The 22,977-nt window shown below is 39.5% G+C and overlaps 2 protein-coding genes across 2 annotated transcripts in view; both read right to left on the reverse strand.

Annotated features, from left to right (window-relative positions):
* Positions 1–22,977, reverse strand: part of ubl7a (ubiquitin-like 7a (bone marrow stromal cell-derived)) — a 1,205,533-nt gene that overhangs the window by 144,328 nt on the left and 1,038,228 nt on the right. The gene's annotated exons all lie outside the window — the stretch shown is intronic.
* Positions 2,451–22,977, reverse strand: part of LOC114667731 (RNA-binding protein with multiple splicing 2) — a 59,503-nt gene continuing 38,976 nt past the window's right edge. Inside the window, exons 4-8 of the mRNA XM_028823152.2 lie at positions 15,583–15,645; positions 12,203–12,353; positions 9,958–10,106; positions 6,459–6,529; positions 2,451–3,288 (exon numbers count right to left, since the gene is read on the reverse strand). Of these exons, the coding sequence (XP_028678985.1) occupies positions 6,467–6,529; positions 9,958–10,106; positions 12,203–12,353; positions 15,583–15,645 (426 nt within the window). The 3' untranslated portion in view covers positions 2,451–3,288; positions 6,459–6,466. The remainder of the gene's footprint in view (positions 3,289–6,458; positions 6,530–9,957; positions 10,107–12,202; positions 12,354–15,582; positions 15,646–22,977) is intronic.

Consider the following 22,977-nt stretch of genomic DNA (forward strand, 5'->3'; position numbering starts at 1 on the left):
GTCAGGCCCAAAATGTGTATTGATTTTCCTTTTATTTCTCCTACATGCTGAACATATGCAAGTTAGGTGGACTGAATGATGGAGATATGCAGGACTCTGCCATTTAATGGACTAAGAATCCACCTGTTGTTGGATCCTGCCTTGTACTTGATAACAGTGGTGTACAAATGAATAGGTATAGAAAGCAATTTTCATATACACGTCTTAGATTTACCTTCTTAGAAGGAGGCTAACACAAATAGCTTTAGTTATTTGCAAACTAATGTTAAGTCAATAAATCTTATGCAGATATATAAACCCCTGGTCCTCATCATAAAAGGCATAAACAATTTTGTTCTTAACTATGAACGTAGTAAATTTCACTAAAACACCAATGCGACTAGAACTGGCAATTTGACTACAGAATTATGAAAAGCTTTACATTAACAGCTCATAAAATCCCTAGTTATTAAAATTGACCACACCCCAAAGAATATGATCACACTCGGACTTAAGCTTGAAATCCAAATCTCTCCTCTATTAGGAGATGTCATGGCAGCAACACATCCAGCAGTACAGATCAGGAATTCTCTGCAACACTATTATCTAATATTGACCAAGTAATCTTAACGGGCACCACAACAAGTTGTGAGAAGAGGCTTTAGCACAAACTCAAGAAGGTGCCCAAGAATCATCTGGAAAAGTAGTGCTTCAACTTGATATCCTGCAGTGCGGAGCTGTTCACCTGGGTACAGACAGCAGCCCTGAATAAGAGCTTCCTCCCCCACATCATTGGAGCTTTTGGTTATTGCTCAGATCCTGTGACTGCATGTAGACTTATTAAATGGAAGGTTTTTATCTAAGAACTTCTATTTTGTCACTATTGACTTGTGCAATCTGATACAAGTGTCAGTGCTGCATTAGCCACTTTTCCAGGAATGATGAAATTTAGAAATTAAGGATCTCAGGACATTTACAGCTCCTACTCCAGGGTATGTTCTTTTTGTACAATCAAGAACCATCATAAATGGGGATCAGGTGATGAGCTGCGCCGCTTGGTTCAGCGCAAGCACATGGACCAATCTTACAAAACACATCAATGCAATAATCTCCCCCATAAAACTCCGCCACATCACACTTTATAGCTGCTTATTTGGGGTGCCATGCCATGCATCAAAGCAATCATCTTGCTTGCCTGATTGAGGCACACTATGCAAAAATATGACAAGCGTAAAAAAGGTTAGTGTTCCTGTCGAACGATGAGAACGCAACACAAAAGTGGTCTAGGGCCTACATCAGGGGGTGGCAAACTCCAGTCCTGGAGTGCCGCATCAGCTGCAGGTTTTCATTCTAACCCTTTTCTTAATCAGTGACCAGCTTTCACTGCTATTTAATTTTCCACTTCATTTTAATAGCCCTGCTTTTAAGGATTCAGTGCTCGGATTTATTAAATGACAGTCAAATCAAATGTGAAACAAGTCAACAGTTGACCAGCTAAATTGGTACTTCAAACTCCAACCAGTGACGCCAGTTCTTGCTGTTAAAAACTTAATTCTATGGCTTGTTGCTGCTCTCATTGATAGCAGACATTTCCATTACTTGATTATTTCTAATAACATTGTCAAAATGTTTTGGGGACCCAAGAGATCAACCTTAGAGACCTTCACCTTTTATTTTCAGATATTGTGTGATGGGCACAGGTGAGCTGGTCATGTGGCACCATGTGCGTCTCATTGTTTGGCAGTTAAAGAAAACTAAGGGGGCCTAAATCAAAGTTAAAATTAAGGCAAAGTTAATTAGCAAAAACTAAGGAAGATGGTTAAAATGAAAACCTATAGCCACTGTGGCACTCCAGGATTGGAGTTTGCCACCCCTGGCCTACATCATACAGGAACTCAATTGTTCCCGGAAAAAGTTCCTGCACTGGGAAAACTATCGTTTTATTGATAGAGTTCAAAGATCTTCACTTTTATAGCAGTGGCTCCAGCAGCACTTCAGCGTGGGGAAGGTTGTGATACTTTATACCACTAAGCAGAGTTTGATTTTTAGTTTGTCAGACCCTGCAATTTCTAGTTGGGTACAAGGACAATCAGGTGATGAGATCCGTCATGTCAGACAAACCTGCCAGAGAAACTCGGTTATACAACACCCCTATTCCACACTACACAGCATAGGATGAAAATAGCAGCAGCTACTCAGAATCACCAAGTCAAGTCAGGGTGTGGGGTCTTAACATAGCCTAAATAAAATCTCAAGTCATAATACCACTTTCCAATTGTTTCAAAAATGAATGGCAGATGAATGCCATTTTACCCAATATACAGATCTCTGCTACAATTCTGTGGGCAGTGATTAGCAGACATTTTGAACAAAGTGTGAAATCAGATGGAGTTTTAATGAAGCGAGAACCAGATTCCAGCAATTTTTTTTTTTTTTTTTTTAAACACATTCTGTATCAGTTTCACAACAATCTTTATTTTCTGCACAGTTTAAATCAATATTTAAACAAAAAAAAAGTACACAAACATGTATGCAACACAAACTCATCTTTTTTTAAACCTCCCCATTTCCAACTGAAAAGCGTCATTGCTGGAAAGCAGGGAGGGCAAGAGGAAAAACCCCACAAATATATATATATTTTATTAAATTACACACAAGAAAATCAATTTACAGTGTTTCTTCAAAACAAGCTGGAAAGACTGGATTGACCTTACCACTTCATACACAATCCATAAGATTATTCTGTACAAGCTGAGGTAATTCAAAAGAGCCCAACAGTATACTAAGCTTTTATCAGATTTTAAAACCCCAGTGCATAGAGTAACCCATTAAAGAAAAATATATAGAGAGATTTACCCTGGCCCACTTCTTACCACACTATCCCCACCCAACACTCTCATACAGTTTACTGACCAGAGGTGGCTGGACTTAAATTCATATTGCAAGCAATTCAGACAATTCTCAAAAAAAAAAAAAAGCAAGAAACTCAGGAAAGTGTCAAATGACTAAAGGAGTCCAGTCAGCCAAGGTCAAAATGGAAAAAGGTTACATGCTAGACGTCAACATGCAAACTCTTGGACTGACAAGTCTAAACCATTTTCTACACAAAGGGGTATTATGTTCACACGAGTCCTGCAAACCTTGCAGTGGAAAGCATGGTCAGACCTCCAAGACCAGTCTCTGCAGAAGAGTTTTCCAAGGGGAGAGATGATCCAAAAAATACACTAAGAAAATTGCCTTTCCTTCAACAGAATTCAAGAGCTCTTAAGGTTTCATGTCAGAAGAGTTGAACAGCAAGTATTGATGCATCTGTAAAAAAAGTAAAAGATTTGGCTGAAGGCTTTAAATCATAAGTAACAAAATTTCAGTTATGGAAAATACTAGGGATTAAGACTTAAACTTATGAACAATTATACTCCAAATTTGAACTTTCTAGCTATACACATTTTCCAATATGCAAATTGTTAAACCTACACAACGTTCCACATCTCTCACCCTTCACTATCCCAGAGGCCATACTGGTTTGTCTTGGAGACAGACATCCTTTCAAGGGTAAACACTTTGAAATATTGCTGAAAGACCCGATTATTGGTGAGATAGGAACCTTTAAAAGTTATTAAAAATTGAGGGTTGGGGGAGGAAAACAAAAAGAGCGCCGCCACCATCCATAAAATTAGTTCTATATATTCCAAGCATTCCAGGATTCCGTAAAGGTCTTTCAAATCAATCCAATTTAAAAAATGTCCAAAGAGTACCCAGGGCAAGACCCAACCTGCAAGAACTATCAGGCCACATGTTCTGGGAATGCACTGAATTCGCATCTCTTTAGACACAACCTTCAGATATTTAGATGGCCTTTGTTTTAATCACACTTTACATATTAATGGCGATATTTGGTGCACTCCTGGATGGCATTGAAGTGCACAGGGACATTCTTACACCACACTAGCAGCGCACACATCTCTGCTGAACAGGAGGAATTCATAGTGCAAAAAATCTGGATTTTCAAAGCGAAGGGGTGGGGGGGGGGGGGGGGGTAATCTAGATTGTCAATTCTTGCCATGTCCTATTTTTCTCTGCTTTCTTTAGTTTTCTGTGGGGTCATTCTGTGCCACCACCAAGTGATCAAGGCACTGAAGGAGAGACAGCCCCAGTGCTCCAGGGGAGCAAATTAGGAAGGACTTAAAACATTTATATTAGCTAGGAGGGTTGGCCTTGGAACCCCTGCAGATTGTTTCTCTCCTTTCCAGCCATCTGACCGAACCCATCTCCACCCCACATTACTGTACTCTTTTGTAGAACTACAAAGGTTGCTACTTTCCCCATTGATTATACAATAGTTATAGAAGCTGGCATGGCTTTTTGGTTAATTATTCTTACCCAGTCATTTTCTTGCAAATTTTGTAAAGCACTGAGTTATATTCTTTGTATGAAACTGCTATAGAAATGTTGCTGTTGAGGTTTTAAACATTCAGGCCTGGTGATTATCACAGGTAATCTTTATAAAAGGTTTAACCCTCCATGTCTTTTGGGTTGAGGTTGAATTTTGCTTTGTTCTCTATTTTTAATTGATGTGCCTGTTAAGTTTTGTTGAAGAGTAGCTTGCCATTATAGTATTGCCTTTTTTTGGGGGGCAGAAGTCCCAATGGGTGTCAAGCAAATATTTTACCTGCAGTAATGCAATTTCCGATTTATACACAATAGAGTCTTGGGGTACATTATTCCTGTAACAAACCATTTAAGAGGAGTCCATATCCACTAATAACTTAAACCCTTTAATTTCTATGGAAATTATACTTCATGTGACAAGTTAATCCTTTAAACTCAACCATTTGTTTTGAACCTGTTGGCTGGACCAAACTATGCATACATACACATTATATATAAAACTACTGCATAGAATAGGATTTCCTCATTACTGTTGGACAAGTGTTTATTAAAATGGACATCAATATGTTGCAGCAATTTTGGTCATCTTAGAGACATTTGCATCACCTGCCCTCAATGGCATTTTTGAACATCTGGATACAATTGTGTACAATTTAACAGACTTGTCTAATAGAGGGGTGTTTCAACAGTCAAATGACACCCACACTTTCTAGGTTTTCTACATTTCAGCATGGCTTTGTAAAAATGCATTTGAATCTTGAGTATTGGTGTTGTACTTTGAACACAGCAGCATCATTTCTTTACCAACTATGGGTGTTGTGGCAAATCAAGACGTGCCCTTAAAAATGATACGTAGGCCAGGGCTCTTCAATAATGGATAATGAATTCCATGTATAACCGTCTGAGGACTAGAACAAATATTGGAGGAAGGATGATGTTCTAACCAGGAAATCCACATAGCAGAAAAGTGAAAAATGAGGCAGAGTTTAAGGGGACAATCACTTTAACAGCACCAAATCAGACCCCATTTAATGTTTCTATTGCCATTACTCAGTTACCTAAAACTGACTTACCCAAAAATATTACACTTCAGAAACAGTTTTGGGAAAGTTGACATTTTGTGTCTACGTTGTTATTTAATTGAATTAAGCAGGTTTGTAGACTTGCATTCACACAAGAAATAAGGAACCTTTTTCCTGTCTGGGTTTTCTTGCATTAATTCTAAATGACAGGTAGACATATGCAAATATTTGGGGGGTAATATTCTTGGCTTTTGTGGTTAAGGCAGTTGCAAGGAAAATGAAGAGGTGCATTGGGTTTGGCAGTGGCTATTTCCTATGTATTGAGTTTCCCTCTGAAGAAGCCACAGCAATCTGTACTACAGCAGGTTTTGGTGAACCTGTGTGTGGGTTTGTTTGTTTTTGTTATATAAATTCCCCACAAACAAGCCCTGCACTCCTTCAGAGATGAATTACTGGCATACATAGAACCGATTTTACTGGTGTGGTACAGATTGCATGCTTTACTGTCAAAGGAGGCACAGCAGATCTGTGGAGAAGGATCTACACTGGTATCTGGAAGGTTGCCGGTTCAAATCCCATTACTACTAAAAGAGATCCTGCTTTGCTAGGCCCTTGAGCAAGAGCCTGAAAAATTACTCCGGGGCACTGTACGATGGCCGTCCCTGTGCTCTGAACCAAATATTCCAGGTTCTCATCCCTAAATTTCTTTAAGTCTCAAATCTTTAGTGAGCTGCATATTTTATAATATGTGAAGATGGGAAAAGGTGTTTAGGTGTTAGTTTCGCCCAACTGTACATAAATTGCTCATTAGCTTTTGGACTCCTCAACCACTCCTAGACAGCCATCTTTCATTTCACACTTACTCCATTGACCGAGTGATATCTTATGTAAAAGTACTGCACACTTCGAAGGTCAGTTTTGCCAACCTTGTGTACTGGTTTTAAAACCACACTTTAAAATTTAACAATCCATATCAAGATCCACCCCCCACTTTGAAACAGCCACCAATTTTGTCTGGGTTACGAATCTAAAATTAAAGTAGTTACACACAGAAATATGTATACTTACTGGATGGTTCAGCAAAACTGGCGAGACTTCCAGCCTTGCTGGGTAGTCTCTGAGGAAGGATACCAGCGCATCTGAAACATAGCCACTTTGTTAGTCAAATGAATAACTGGGGGAACAATTTAGTTCAACTCTTTACTCCTAATCATAGGAATAGCCCGTCAGTCAAACCACCACAAAAACCACTTGAAGCCATCATGGAGACAAGATTTAGAAGCTAGGAGCAATTTGATTTGGGAAACCTTGCAGTGTTTTTTTTGCAATAAAAACAGACTAGGTCCTCATTTAAGGACCAACCAGCCACACTTAACGACCCACATTTTTAGCAATGCGAGGTCTGTCCAAAAAGAAACCAGACTTCTTAAATAGGACACCAATAAGCCAACACAGTAGACTCGAGATCGTGGTGTGTAGGAGACGTCAACCATCTAAATAACTTAACTGACATGGAGTGATTGAGCAAGTACATGCAATAGAGTGAATCTCCTCTCCTGTGCTTTGAGACTCTCACAACTAGAGCAGGAACCACTTGCTTTGCTTCATAAAAAACTACCTGTCTGAAGTTCCAGAATGTCAGTTTTGACTGAAAAACTACAGATGCAACATGTTGCTGCAAAAACTTGTGCTGCATCTGACAGATGAGCAAAAAGCAAACAAACGTCAAGTTTGGAGATGGAAGATCAAATGCTGAAGAGCTTCCTAAAAAACACATCTTAACAAGTGATAAAATAGGGGTGTTCAGCCCCTGTGGACTTTGAAATCATCCTTACAGGGCAGGTTTCAGCATTTTGGGAACAGTTATACAAATTTGACAAGACATGCATTCTTTAACAAAGATGCACCAGAGTCAGTGTAAAGCCATTTGGGAACCATCTGTCCATATGAAAGTTCTACCAAGAACTTTAATGAAATCTGCAGCCTCCATAAAGCAAGCAACCAAATATGGCAACAGATTTGTGAAATGCCAATAGTTCAGGATTTCAAAAGGACCCTTGCTGCAAAACAGCAGCACAGGCTAAGTCCAGGTTTTCTTAATCCATTCGTTGTTCTGCTGTGTAGCCTACCACTCATTAAGGATTTTAGATTTCTTCTACAGGTACATTAGGAAGTTTAAAAACCAAAAAGAACCAACTTCAAATGCAATGAACCCTACCAGAATGAAATGGCACTTTGTCAAGCAATAGATCAAGGAACCACACCACCCAGTAAAGTGCCATTAGAGAACCACTGTTTAAAGAGTATGGGACATTGCACAAAAGGTCTGGGATGCAGATGTGGAAAAACTCATGAGAAGTGTATGAATAGAGGGAAATAGTGGTTTGGACAGACCTCACATGCTGCAGATTGGATTAGACCAGGGTCATCTTACAAGCACCATAGCCCCCCCCAGTCAAAGTAGTGCACTGGGGCACCCGTTTTGATAGCAAAACATACATAGGCATCAGAACCATCATGGGCCCCTAGCCAGTCCCCATACACCAAGACGACCCTGGGTTGGATGTTTTAACATTTTAAACAATTTAATCCTCCACATTTAAACACCCCCCCCCCCCCAAATGTGTGAAATTTCCACAATCAAAGCTAAAAATGCATTAAAAAAAAAAGCTCAAAGTCCATTAAACTTGGGTTGTGCAAAGCAGAATATCCTACCATTTATGAAAGGCTAAATGTTCTATTTTATTTGAAATAAGATGCAGCAAAGCCACCAAACTCAATGTTGAAGCTTGCACTTTATAGTTTCAATAAGTTTACAGGAGAGAGTTTTGACACAGGGTCCAAAAGAATGCAAATCAAATCTGATCAATTCAAAGGGGATTTTTCTTTTTAAACTTAGTTGTGCACGAAAGCTTGTGAACCCTTTAGAATTTTCTATATTTCTGCATAAATATGATCTAAATCAGATTTTCACTCAAGTCCTAAAAGTAGATAGAGAAACCAGTTAAACACGAGAAAATACTTGGTCATTTATTTATTGAGGAAAATGATCGAATATTACAGAAGTATATGAACCTCTAGGATTAGCAGTTTGAAGGTGAAATTAGAGTCCAGTGTTTTCAATCAATGGGATGACAATCAGGCGAGTGGGCTCCCTGTGTTAAAGAACAGGGATCTATCAGTCTGCTCTTCACATATGTGAAGATGTGTATCATGGCACAAAGGAGATTTGAGGACCTCAGAAAAAGTTGGTTTTGGAACCTTTTCCAGCCTGATGAGAATCCTCTCTAAAGGAGGAAATTCAAGATCATTGTTACTCTCCCCAGGAGTGGGAGACCAACAAAGATCACTCCAAGAGCAAGGTGTGTAATAGTCTGCGAGGTCAAATGAACCTGAACTCAACTGAAGGCCTCTCACATTGGCGAATGTTCACATTCACGAGTCCACCATCAGGAGAACACTGCACAACAATGGTGTGCATGGCAGGGTTGCAAGGAGAAAGCCACTGCTCTCCAAAAAAACATTGCTGCTCATCTGCAGTTTGCTAAAGATCATGTGGGCAAACCAGAAGGCTATTGGAAGAATGTTTTGTGGACTAATGAGACCAAAGTAGAGCTTTTTGGTTAAAATGAAAAGCATTGTTTGGAGAAAGGAAAAACCCTGCATTCCAGCAGAAGAACCTTATCCCATCTGTAAAACATGGTGGTGGTAGTATCATGTTTGGGCCAGTTTTGCTGCATCTGGGCCAGAACGGCTTGCCTTCATTGATGGAACAATGAATTCTGAATTGTATCAGAATTCTAAAGGAAAATGTCAGGACATCTGTCCATGAACTGAATCTCGAGAGAAGGTGGGTCATGCAGCAAGACAATGACCCTAAGCACACAAGTCGTTCTACCAAAGAATGGTTAAAGAATAAAAAGTTAATGTCTTGGAATGGCCAAGTCAAAGTCCTGACCTTAATCCAATCGAAATGTTGTGGCAGGACCTGAAGCGAGCAGTTAATGTGAGGAAACCCACCAACATCCCAGAGTTGAAGCTGTTCTGTACGGAGGAATGGGCCGGTGTGCAGGACTGATCAACAGTTACCGGAAACATTTAGTTGCAGTTATTGCTGCAAAGGGGGGGGGTCACACCAGATACTGAAAGCAAAGATTCACATACTTTTGCCACTCACAAATATGTAATATTCGATCATTTTCCTTAATAAAATGACCAAGTATTTTTGTCTCGTTTAACTGGTTTCTCTTTACTTTTATGGACTCGAGTGGAAATCTGATGTTTTAGGTCATATTTATGCAGAAATAGAAAATTCTAAAGGGTTCACAAACTTTCAAGCACAACTGTAGTAGTTTGAAAGGCACCTGCGTTACCTGTAGGACCACCTACTACATTTCAAGAACATGCCTTTCTGTGAATGCTAGTCAGGTGCCATTGGGAAAACAATGATAATCATAGGCCACAGGTCTCCGCAATGTTTAATTTTGCATGTACTATAGAATTCTTAACTAACCGCACTTTCACGTTGGACACATTTCTATAAAGGCCTTCATCAGTCTTCGCTTACCTGAGCGTGGAGAGCAGCAGCAGCCGCAGCTGCTGCTGGGTAAGTGAACGCTGCATGAGGAATGCCAGGAGACAGCTCAGCTGTGTAGAGAGGATAAGGAGCCCAGGACTCTGGGGAAGCAGGAATTAAAGCTGCACCTGTCAGGTCATCTGAAGAGAGGTTAAAGATTAACATGAGCAATTCTGTATCCCCCACCTTCCCTGAAACAGTTACACACTGCTGGCCATTAAAACTGCAACACCAAGGCAGACACGAGAAATCACAGCAATAATTACAATAAGGAAAATTACTCTGTGCATTCTGCATGTTAGACCAAGCTGATCTACTAATTGTGGGTACATGGTACGCGCGATTAGTAGTTCAGCTTGGTCTAACATGCAGAATGCACAATGTTTGACACACCACTGCCAGAAAGAACCCCTCACACACAGTTGGGAAAGGCTGGGAAGAGATGTTGGACATCTGCATTCAATGGTAACTGTTGGTGGTCTCTGGCCTGGCAGTCCTTGTCGCAGAAGGTGTGGCACACGGTAGGTCATCCAGGAACTATATAACCATGTCAAATATGGTCAAAAATTGTACTGTTAGGTCTTGGTGGCTAATGAGGTACCCTGAGGTTCCACCAACTGGTCAAGTTACTAGTAATGCATGAGCCAATGGCTCCTCACACCACTTTGTTTTGGGCCTGAATGACACTGCAAAGAGCAGGACTCCATACACAGGTCCATCCATCACAGTGTAGCGATTTGGTCTTTGGCATAACATCGTACCTTTGGAGGAGTCAGTCATCCTGCCATCCAATGGTATTTTTGACACCACTGCAGTCAGGATATTTGGAGCAGTCAAGCAAGTGAGACATGACAATGTGTGGAAACCTGTGGACATACAACATCTTAACCAATTAGTCTAATGAGGCTTGTTTATTAGTGCCATGTACAGGAGAGGTCCATCTCCCATTTCTTTGTGCATTCGGTTTCTCCAGACCTCTACCAACCGACATGGAGTTGCATTGGCACTCCTGTTGGACAGAACATGAAGATTCTGCTGTCCTGCAATTCCACAATCTCCCCTTGCTGAAAGTCAGAGCTGGACAGATGGCTGTCATTCTCTTCCATGATCGGCACCATTAATACACACTGGAGGACATCCAGGGGCATACCACTCACTCAAAACATCGGCATAAGTGCTTGGTTGGCAAGCGTTTCCCCACTCTAACCTGACCTAGCTATTCTGCAGGTTTTCATTCTAACCATTTTCTTAGTGAGCCATTTTTGCTGCCGATTAACATTTTTTGCCTTAGTTTTAATTGATGTGACTCAGACCCCTTGGGTTGTTTGATACAAAACAAGCCGCCATGCGACCATTGTTTAGCTGCTCATTAAGGAAACAGCCTGAAAGTAAAGGTGTTGGTCTACTCCGGTCACCAGACCTAGACGGTGGTCTTACAAAAAACAGTTTGTTGTGGCAGAGTGAGAGCAGCAACAAGTCATGATATTCAATAATGGCTTTAACCGCAAGAAGCAGCTCCTCATTAACTGGTTGGAGTGAAATCCCAGTTTAGCTGGTCATCTGTTGGCGAATTTCACATCTCATTTGCTTTCTTCATTAAATGACAGCCAAACAAATCTAGACTGAATCCTTTAAAACAGGGCCATTGAAATGAAGGGGGAAAAAAAAAAAATTAGCAGTGAAAACTGGAAACTGATTAGGAAAAGGGTTAGAATGAAAATCTGCAGCCCACCAGGACTGGAACCAGACACCCAGGTTTTATATGAACAAGACTCTCCCCACCCCCGTGTTGCAGTTTTAATGCCCAGCATTTAAAATAAAACCTTTCAGGGTGAAGACTTACTTACAAAGAATGTGTGGGTTGACTTAGTAGTAAACTATTAAAGAGCCTGATGAAGGGGATACGTACTAAAGTGGTTGTTAGAAGTATTACATTTGCACTATTGGGAAAGTTTAATGGTTATAAACCCATTTATGAGATCGGTGTCCGATTCCTAGGGAACTGAAAGGTCAGTTTGTTAAAAATGTAGACAGGCTCACATTCTTTGCAAGACAACCGTGGACAGATCACCCAAATGGGGACAGTTTTCAAATAAGTGAATTGTTTTTCCAGGTTAAGCATGCATAAAGTTAGCTCAAATAAAAGAATTTACTGGCATTTAACAAAAACCATGAGCTTGATGGTTTGAAAATCTAAAGCATTAAAACAGGCAATGTACAAGTGGGTTAAACTTACATGGGTCCCGTGCAATGAAATGTGCTCCTAAAGCTGGGTGAATATTAGTGGGGTTTGGTGTGGCCATCAGCTTACTCTTTGCCATTTTTGTGTTCGCTTTTGCAAATTCTAACCGTAGGGTTTGTGGACTCTCTGGATCGAAACGTATACCCTGGAGAGGAAAACTAAAATTACACACACACACTGGCCTCCTATTTAGTAAATATTCTTACAATGGCTCAACTGAGTCACAGGTGGTTTTCAGGAAAGGTGATTAGACAAATACATTTAAAACAATGGACAAAAACCCGTGGCATCATACAATTTCCACAATAATCACTTTAGTCTCCTTAATGTTGTTCACCCAGGGAGAGGTAGTTTTAAAAAAAAAAAAAAGACACTGCTGACATTTTGGTATTAATTTCTTAAAATACAGTAGAAAGGCATGTCTAGTGCCTACTGTTGTGCCGAAGCAGATTTAGAACACAGCCCCATGCAACTATCAGGGCAGTAGAATTGCATTTGGCACATTTTTCTGTTGCTTGAATATGAAGCAGAATATCAGTCCCTGATCTGTACAATGGACCCTGCCATGTTGTTAGAAAGCTACTGCAGCATAAGGTTTAGGGACCAACGCTTCTCAGGACAGCAATGACACTTGCTGCATTGCGAGTTGTGGTTTAGGGGGCAATAGACCCTCTTTCTACTTACTCGTAATCATTTTGCTTCTTTGCCACATACCTACTTGCACCATGACGACCCATAATGAAACCAAATTCACACCACATCATGACAGTTCACATGAACAGTGTCCTATACAAATGTTTCACCAGTCTCAATGTCTGAGGATTGACTCACATGGTCACTATTGCTTAATTCAACTAATGGTTCAGGCTTAGTTGGTTTTAAAACTGGCTTTATAGCTTGGTTTACACCCCACTCAGGAATATTTATTAGTTACCATAGGGGCAAAACGCAATCAGATTTTTTTTGTAGCATGATGGTTTTTACCCACTAGTTGGCAGAATAACTTATACAGGCTCAATACTGCAAAGTGGATTCATTACACTTCCAAGTCTGGCTCTGGTTTAACTATAATTACATTGGAATTCTAAGCCTAAGGAATCCTGGTCACAGAAGGACAAGCGCATCAAGGTTTGTAAAATTAGACAGGTCTCATTACACAGCTTTGAGTCATGGGGCATTTCAGACTTGATCTTGTTAACAGACTGCTTACACGTGTGAGAATTGGTGGCCATCAGGTTTGGTCCAACCAGTCTGACTCACCCAGACAAGATCAACCAGGTCTCATTTCATCTCAAGTTGTAGGGGCAGACTTGTATTCATGCAAGAGCAGAAATCGAGGAGTGCTCACCTGTACGTCCAATGCATAGGACGCAGAAATAAAATGTGAAGGCTCTGGACCTCTAAAAACTGAAGCCCATTTGACAAGTCAGGGGCTGTGGAGATTGCAGAACTCTCCATACCTGGAAAAAACAAACATTCATACAGGACCAGCTCAGCTAGACAATGGGTTATTAGTGATCAAAAAAGGAGCAAGCTCCAATACTTTGGAAAATCAAGACGGACTCCATGGGGGGGGAAAAACACTTCAGTACAGTTTAATTCCTGCTCATCTAAGTTGTAATCTGACGGGATATTAAAAAATGAAGACTGCTGTTACCGATTTCGTTGCCCAAGGATGACAAGTGTAGCACGTCACTGGCTTTACTGCATCGTTTGTACATTTGTATCTTTGACTGAATGATGTTTTACTGCTGGTTTTATTCATTAAAAACAAATTTGCTTTGAGCCACTGGAAGTAGACCAATACACTGCAGACAATTTTCAATACTATCTACCCAAATGAGACTCCATGCAAGTTTAATTCATCATGAGCAAAACAAAAAAAAGTTACAGTATAAAAACTAAAAACCTGCCAGGAAATTGAAAGGGACAACACTTAACAGCAATGGTGTGTATTGGGACTTCACCCAGATACACTTCCACAGAAAAAAAAGGGGTGGTGTGATTATCTGCCATGTTAAAACACTAATGGGAAACTACGAAAGGTACCTCTTTACTTTGGTCTGAACACTTGATTAACTGCACTAAATAACTTGCCATTCTCTGCATTCTTGAAAATGCCACAGAAACTAAATACCAGTGAAGAAACCAGCCATGAAAAAGCTCAAGAGTGTTCCTGTGTTTACAGTTTGGATGAAAAGGTGAAAGTGTATTTGGTCTACAGCAAGCATTAAAGGTGAACCAGACCTGAATACATTAGCCATTGACCCAGAATTCTGCATGCTGAATCCTAACCTGGCAAGATCATGAAACTGGCATAAGCCCCGTGCCAGTTCTTTATAATTGTGATCTGCCAGGACTACGTTTAAAAAGATGGCCACATTAGTTAAACTAGTACTTAGTGTAGGGTTTAGAAGTACAAGACCAGAAGTGAAAAGTAGTTTAAATACCTAAAGGGCCATTAAAATCATTGCTAAAAGCAGAGCTTTTATTGGATGACCTACACTATTTTTAATAGAATTAACACAGTTGGTGACATTAAAAAGAAATGAGGGGGAAATATCAAAATGTTCAATTTTAAAACAGGCTTGTGAACTGCATTTTTCAATGCTTAAGCTCAAAACTTATGGCACTGAAACAGAATATTACTGAAAAGCTAATAGTTGAGGGGAACAAGTACTGATAGAAATTAAACTGCTAAAATCAAATCAGACACTAGCACTTTGGAAAGTATACATGTTGGTTTCCTTGAGCGTTTGACTTTACAAAGTCACCATTTTGCACTCAAAAAAACAAAAAAAAAAAACTAAACATGAATAGCTGTAAAGCCAGTTTTAGAATAAACTAAAATTGAATAAGTGAAATCTAGCAACAATAATGCAAATTGGTCAGACATTGGCTCACATGGTGAAAATGACACATGGACTGTACATTCAAACTGCCATGATAACACCCGATGAATTCAGTCAAGTAAAAAAACTTTAGGAGGGGCAATAGCAAAACTGCCATCAAGTGGAAGTAGAAGACGTTAGCAAGATTCACAATGTGCCAACTGTCAATGATCGTGTCAGGGGAAAATAAAGTCACTAAGCATTGTGCTGCAGAAGCCTACATCACAATGGGCCACTTCAATTTGTTGTGATTTTTGTAAGCAGTTTCAGGATTGCGAGTTTTGGTCCTTAATTGTTACGATGGTCATCTTTGAGACTTCAAGGCTCATTTTAAAATTGCAGCAGTTCCTTAGGCATGGACACAGCCTCCAGATTTCTAGGCGAGACACCAGAGCAGCATAAGCTAATGTTTTTTTTTTTTTTTTTTGGTCCATGTTATCTGTGACAGTCAGAGTTACAATTTAAACAAAAAACTTTACTTACATTTAATGCATTTTTGGCAGCTTCAGCTCCAGACCGACTGTCAAAGGTTACAAAACCAACAGGCTATTAAAAATAAAAATAAAAGGTTTATGCAATGCATTTCTGGGATCAGATCAAGTGTCAAAAGTCTAAGATCCATCAAGAATCAACTTTGTAAAAGCAGCACCTCGTATGAATATTGTAGGCTTATTGCTGAAAAACAATGCTTTGTTGAGGAGTAAGATGAATATACAGGCCATGCTACAGTTGAACAAACATCTGAACTTGTTTACAAAAGAAAACCTCTGAATGAAATGATGGTTTTGGAAGTTTACATTTAACGAGAACACGTTTGAAAATTTAAAGATCGTTCAAAACTTGAATTATAGTAAGCAAGTCAAACAGTGGAAGGTCTCAAAGCCAACATTTCATGAAATGCTGCTAAAAATAGAAGAACGTCAACTCTATGAATACAAGCAAATATTTTTGCACCATAAAGCTGTATAGGCAGAATAATGTTCAGGCAAACATGTTTGTCTAGTTAAGTAGACCATTACATGCTGAAGTGAGCAATACCTCAATGAGGCACATTTTTAAAAAAAAAATAAATAAAATATGAGTACACAAGGATGAGCCAAAGTAAGAGTAGATCTAATGAAGATACTATGGAGATTGTGCCTACTGATCCTCAACCCACACACTTTAAATTTGACCCATGTATACATTTTTGGTCTTTAAGTGGATCCTAATGAATAGCTCGCTGTGTAAATATTCCAAAGCGATCGAGTATTTGCATTTTCCTTTCCATTGCACCCACCCCTTATTGTTTGCTAGATGTTACGTCTTACCTGATCTCTTGTACGGTCGTCTACCTGAACGGCTAATTTAATAGTCTTAATCTTTGAACGTGCAGCCTTGGACCATGGTATGTCATGATACAGTGCCTTGTGCAAGTCTTCCCACCCTTGTACATTTCAGATTCATTTGCCTAAAAAAACAATTCAGAATGCATTAAAGTGGGGATTGGTTTCAATGATCTCCACTAGATACTTCAATGTGAAATACTTTAAATATTTGAAGACAGTCTTGACAGGACAAAATCTTTACATGGTCATCACAAGCAGCCCAAATTAGCCTAGAGATTCTAAAACTTCCAAGACAATTTTAATGTTTTAACCATCAAGTCTTTTCTGCTATGAAAAATTGGCATCATAGCAAGACCAGATGGATAAAAAGCCGGTGTTTGTTGTGTGGACTTTTCAGCACTGGAAACTAATGTCTAGTGTCAACGGATGTGAAAACCTAAAATCCTTTGGGCTCAAGATCTTGAATTTCAGAATGGAATCAGAAATTTCAGCAAGTGAAGGATTCTGTATAGAGTGAGATGAATCATTTGCCATCCCCCGTGGTTTGGATGAAGGAAATCTACCAGCAGTCCAAAAGTTGCCATGCAGACCAGAGCCAACATGAGAAAAAGCAAGACAGACAAAATTGACAAGAGCTTTGGTTTAAAGGAGAAGTGTGAAGAGTTGGCCAGTCAAGACTTCAAATGAGAATTCATCTTGCATCAAAAGTGTAAAGATCATACAAGGGTGAGAAGACTAAGGCTACATCTACACAACTATGTTTACAGTTGATAATTCTGTCCAGAGCCAAATAAATTAAGGCATCAGCACGCCAAGATTACTTTGTGCATATTATGGCCCTTCCCTGCTTGGGTCCTGCTCACGACAAGGTCTCATTCCCAGATTGGTCATCCTTTAGGCAAAAAAACGTATTCCAAAACAAGTATACGACACCAAAATGACCAAGTTTTTAAGTAAAAATTGACTTGTGTCCACGAGATATTATGCAGATGTATTGCCATTGGAATAAAGGAGTCCTAGTTGCGTTTAATGCACTTCTGCTGAAAGTCCTCGGTTAGTGTGTCAGAGAGGATGTACAGAATCTCATAATGGCACTCAGTTTTGTTTTATTCTCTCCACCTCTAGGGAGTCTACAGTGCATCCCATAACTGAGCCTGGCCTTTTAAATTAGTTTGATTCAGTGGGCCACTCTTGGTTTCACCAGCCCAGCACAACAGAATAAAACTACTGTATTGGCCATCAGAGTTGAAGTGAAAGATGTCACTTAACAGCCAAAGGAGTGGGCTCCCTCACAATGTTACCTAAAAACGCAGCCATGAACAAACAATGGTACCAAAACATCCTTCGAGAGCAATTTCTCAACCATCCAAGAACAGTTTGGTAACTAACCATGCCTTTTCCTGCATGATTGAGCACCAGGCCATAAGGTAGAAGTGATAAGTGGCTCGGAGAACATCAAAATTTTGGGTTCATGGCCAGGAAACTCCCTAGACCTTAATCCCATTGAGAACTTGGTCAATCCTTAAGAGGTGGGTGGACAAAGAAAAACCCACCAAATTCTGACAAACTCCAAGCATTGATTACACAAGAATGGGCTACCATCAGTCAGGATTTGGCCCAGAACTTTACAGCCTGCCAGGGCAGATTGCAGAGGTCTTGAAAAAGTAAAGGGCCAATGCTGCTGTAAGCCATTTGCTAGTAACAAGTTATATAAAAATGTTTTACTAAAAGTTCATAATCTATGGGAGGTTCCTATAACCCCCATAAAGCTGAACTGGTACAGTATATTCTAACCATTTCTAGCTTCTCTGACTAAACATTCTTGGTGATCAGCCTTGCCATGTACAAGGCATAGAGGGCTCGTGGTTTTAAACTACCTTGTGGGCAGGTTGTGTGCGTCAAGTAACAAAAGACAAAGCACTTAATCGAATGTGCTGCGTCATAAGTTTAAAGTGTGCAGAAGTAGTAAAGAATAATTAAACTTAGCTTTTCTTGTAAAACTACTAGAAGATTTTTTTTCCTCATTTTTTGCCTTATTCTATGTGTGTAACTACTTTATTCTTGTGTGGATTGTTAGTTTTAAAATATTTAGTGAAACTTCAAAGCAAACTGACAGATTTTTCTACACGTGTTTGCCCATGCTTGAACTCTACAACTGCAAATATAGACTTTACATATACTTAATATAATTGTCAAAAGGGTTTGAAATTCATGAAATGCTTGTAATTCTACTTCAGTATACCATAGAAACAGCGGACAAAAACATCTAAAAAACACTGAAGCAGCAAACCGAGAAAATTGATTACTTGTGTCAATCTCAAAACTTTCCGCCAGGACTATTTTTCAGAAGTAAAATGGGTCATGGACCAAGGTTTGGCACTTCAACAGCTGTAGAATGGTCTACTTGAACTAAATTTGGACTGCAACTGGAGCCTGCAATACTTTTGACATCACCCATGACGCTCACTCAGGGTGTCAATTCAAAGAATTTTGTTGGGTGAACAAAACCACACCCCCCTTGCACTCTACATTCCAACAAATGCTGTATACAAAATGAACCAAATTTTAAATTTGAAGAAATAGACCTAATCTTATTGGGGTCCATTGTCACATAGCAAGAAGTTAAATTTGGCACTGGGAGGTCAGTGTGCCCTTTTTACTCATCAGTTTCAGCTCTGCTTTTGCTACATTAATGAAGGCATATTAGATGGTTTAGACTTGTGAGGTTAGTACTTCATTTCCTTCAATGCACCCTTTGAGCTCGTGTTTATCAGTCACTTCAAATTATAAAACCTGAAGTGTAGAAATCTCAGCAGTGCCCCAAAATAGGCTTATGTATTTACAGTAGATTTGAATGAGTGAAAAATTTCAAGGAATATTTCCATGAAAGAGCCAGCCCCCCTGTAGTTTGGTTGAATGGTACCCAGTGTGTATATATGACAAATCTTAAGCCATCAAGTGCTACAGTGAGTCTTAATCTGCCGTCAAACAAAAGAATTCAGAGTTTCTTGAATTCAGTCTCTTTGCACAGTCATTCTGGGCAACTCACACTAATCTGTCATGGACACCGTCAACTACAAGCAAGCACTTTCCATTCTGTGGAAGTTCTGTAGCTTTTAGGCACTCTGCATACAATTCGATTGAAGGACTGCACTTGGGTTTATTTCAGAATTTGTGCCGTATCACTGAAAGATAAGCATTGCAGGACACCAAAATGTGACAATGCATGCATAATTAAAATTTCTCCAAAATACTACTTCATACTTCAAAAGGTGCATGCAACCAAAAAAACTGGGGGTTTATTCTTGCTTAGAGAATCTGATCAACACTATGGCAAGATTTACAATTTTAGAATTGGCATTGATATGGTTTGAAAACAATTTTTCCTCCATCTTTGCATCTCTCTAATTTTCACCCATGCTCTTGGCTCTCAACTGGGGATTGAGATTTGCTTTTCTTTAGTTTTAGATATTGAATGTATACATCATAAATTATAGTATACATTCAATAGGTGTTTTAAAGTTAGGGACTCCCAAAGAGCACAAAAACCCACATGCAAATCACCCCTCAGAAAAGGGCATCCAGACCAAACTGCACTGTGGGTCTACATAGAGTTAACGGACTTTATAGAAACTGTTTAAATATGTAAACTAGGCTGTCAAGTAAATAAACACACCGGAATGACTAAAGAAAATTCAAAAGGCATTATGCAGACATTACTGTTGGTATAAAGTTTTACACACACAGTGTTGGTCCACAACACCCAGGTTTGGTTCCCCTGACCATTCACTCCAACATGGAGTGGAAAAAATAAGCCAAGTCCAGGCCAGGCCTTCATAGCCCAAGAAACCTGCCCTCCCACTCAAGTCAGAGGTCCATTATCTACTCAATTTGAACCAAGAGACTGCAGATGTTATAAACCTACCTATTGCACATTATACAGCCTTTAGATTTCTAACAGGAGGTTTGCCTATTAGTCAAAGCCCCAAAAAGCAACTCCCATCCCTCATGCCCTTAAGTAACCTTTCCCAAACTTCATGAACTGCAGCAAGTCTACATATTGGGCTTCCTTCTTAGTTACATATTACACTTGTAAACGTGCTCTGCTGTGAATCATTCCAAAGATATTCAGACTTTGCAGAACAGCATATGGTTAGAATTACTTGGACAAAAGCTATTACGACAGAACGAGCCGACTGCTAGCTTTCCCACATCTTGCTACACAGCAGAGCAGAAGCTGGTTTCTCCTGCAGGAATGTGTTATAAATTGCTTTGTGATAAGCCATTAAGTAAAAACCAAATACTCCCAAACTTGAAGGAATATTAAAATCACACAAATCTGATGCTCTCCTTGAAAAAAGGAGCAGACATGAATATCTGGCAACTGACAACTTGATGTTGCCAGTGTGAGCAGCAGATAAAGACTGGGCACCATATCAAGAGGGCAATGTGAAAAATATTTATGACTAAAGTAAAATCCTTAACGACCTTAAAACTAAAAAAAATCAAATGAAATTAGCATCTATGCAGCCAAGGAGTTGTGCTTGTAACCACTAGACTGGAAGTTAATATTCCACTAGGTCATGGTGGCACCCAGCCAAGCAATGACTAAGCGTGTGCGTCAAAGTCCAAACACAGCAACTTTAGATAAAATGAAACATTTTTCTGTGCTGATAATTGGGCTACATCCGTCCACAAGCTGGTCAGACTGATACTAAAGGAACTTGCAAATCACAGGGACATAAGCCAAGTTTTCCATAAACATGGCCTCCAATCTAAAGGTGATTATATACGAATGAGACTGAATAGGGATGTAGCCATGCATGTCCTACTCCATTAGTCTGGCATACGAGGGGATTGAAGTTTAACCAACATGGTGTCCTTTAGGCTTAAGTTACTTTGTGTTTGGCATAGGTGCCTTGGAGACAAGTTCATCTCAGGTTCTCACTCATTCAGGGGTTAGACAAATGCACAGCACTCCTGGGTGGAGGGTGAGAACTGAACAAGAAACCTGCATTGCTTAACAGCAGAGAAGTCCTGCTGCTCTTAAAGTAAAAAGCTTTTCCACATTTGTTCCATTATGAAATTGGTTCAGAAATCAAAATGATTGCAGCAGACTTGACATTATACACAAAACATGAAGGCATTACAGCAGACATTAACACTACTATCACTATGTGTGTGACTGCAGTAAAGGAACAGGGGCTTTGCCTTCAACCCCTGAACATAAGGCACATGCCTGTAGTCCATCCAACCACCACCTTCTACAGAGCTACACCATTTCAGGACAATTTGGACAAAAAGCAAAACACAAAATGAAGGCTACTTTACAGAAGTTAAGAAATCCATTGTTTCACAAATAGCCAAGTTTGGTTTCACAATATATCCCTGATAAATGTAAACAAAATTGGGGGGTTGGAGAAAGACAGACATCGAGGTAAATGCTTGATGTCCATGTCTAATTTGCCTTGCCAATTGCTCCAGTCTATGGAGGAGACCTTGGTCGATGGCTATTATTGAACAAACAAACAAACCTCAAAATGTCAATCATGACATGAAGTGCTACAAAACCAGCTATAAGAAGTTTGGGCTTAACTGTATTCTGAGTAATCTTGGTGGTCACTAGTCTGAAAAGCAGAGATTTAAAAAAAAAAAAAAAAAATTTTGTCTTCGCTACAGAACCATAAGGTCTGAATGTAGTGCAATTGACTGTAGGACTTTAGGAAACTCCAAAAACACATCACCTTAATTCTGCCAAAATAATGACAAGACTTGGGAGCTTTGTTGGACCGAACAGCCAGGTCTTGCCTACATGGTTCTAAAATGAGATTTTAGTTCAAATACACAAGCTCAGAAATTCACACATTTTAGAATCGAAGACAGAAAATGGCAAGTTAAATACTTTAGACAGCATGTAATCAAAGTGGAGATTTTAAAAAGTGCATGGATTTTTTAAAAATCCATGAAGTTATTTACTATCCCAATATGGATTCATAAAGAGTAATACACTGCTAAAGCATCTTAACTTTCATTGTCCAAACACGGCAGAGCTTGCAGGAGTTAAGACCTATTCACTATCCCTGCAGTTTGAGGGAACCCAAAAACATCCCTCTTCATCCCCAACCAAGAATTCAATGTTCTGTATTCCCCCATCGCCCCCAATACAAGAAAACTGGAGGTTTGCCAAATACAGCAAATTTATGCTTCAAGTTGTTAAAGACCCTGAGCAATAAAGCAGGCTCAGAGCTCATACAGACCAACAGTGGACTTATTTCCCTCTAATTTTGATCTGAATTCTTTAGGTCATTTCTCTTATCTGAATTTATAAATTAAATTTTAGTATTACTAAAATGTCTATTACACAGACAAAAACAAAAAAAAATTACATAAGACTACCACTCCTAAGGAATTAGTCACCTTGGCATAAGACCAGTCAGTCATTCTGGCAATGGTATAGACACCTCTCTTGTAAAGACCCAACAGCGTTCTACCATTGCCAGAATGACAGTTTACACTAGACCCACATTAGTGCCAACATCAGGCCCTGAGC

Source organism: Erpetoichthys calabaricus, chromosome 17 (assembly GCF_900747795.2).
Source record: "Erpetoichthys calabaricus chromosome 17, fErpCal1.3, whole genome shotgun sequence".
In the NCBI taxonomy this organism is placed as follows: Eukaryota; Metazoa; Chordata; class Cladistia; order Polypteriformes; family Polypteridae; genus Erpetoichthys; species Erpetoichthys calabaricus.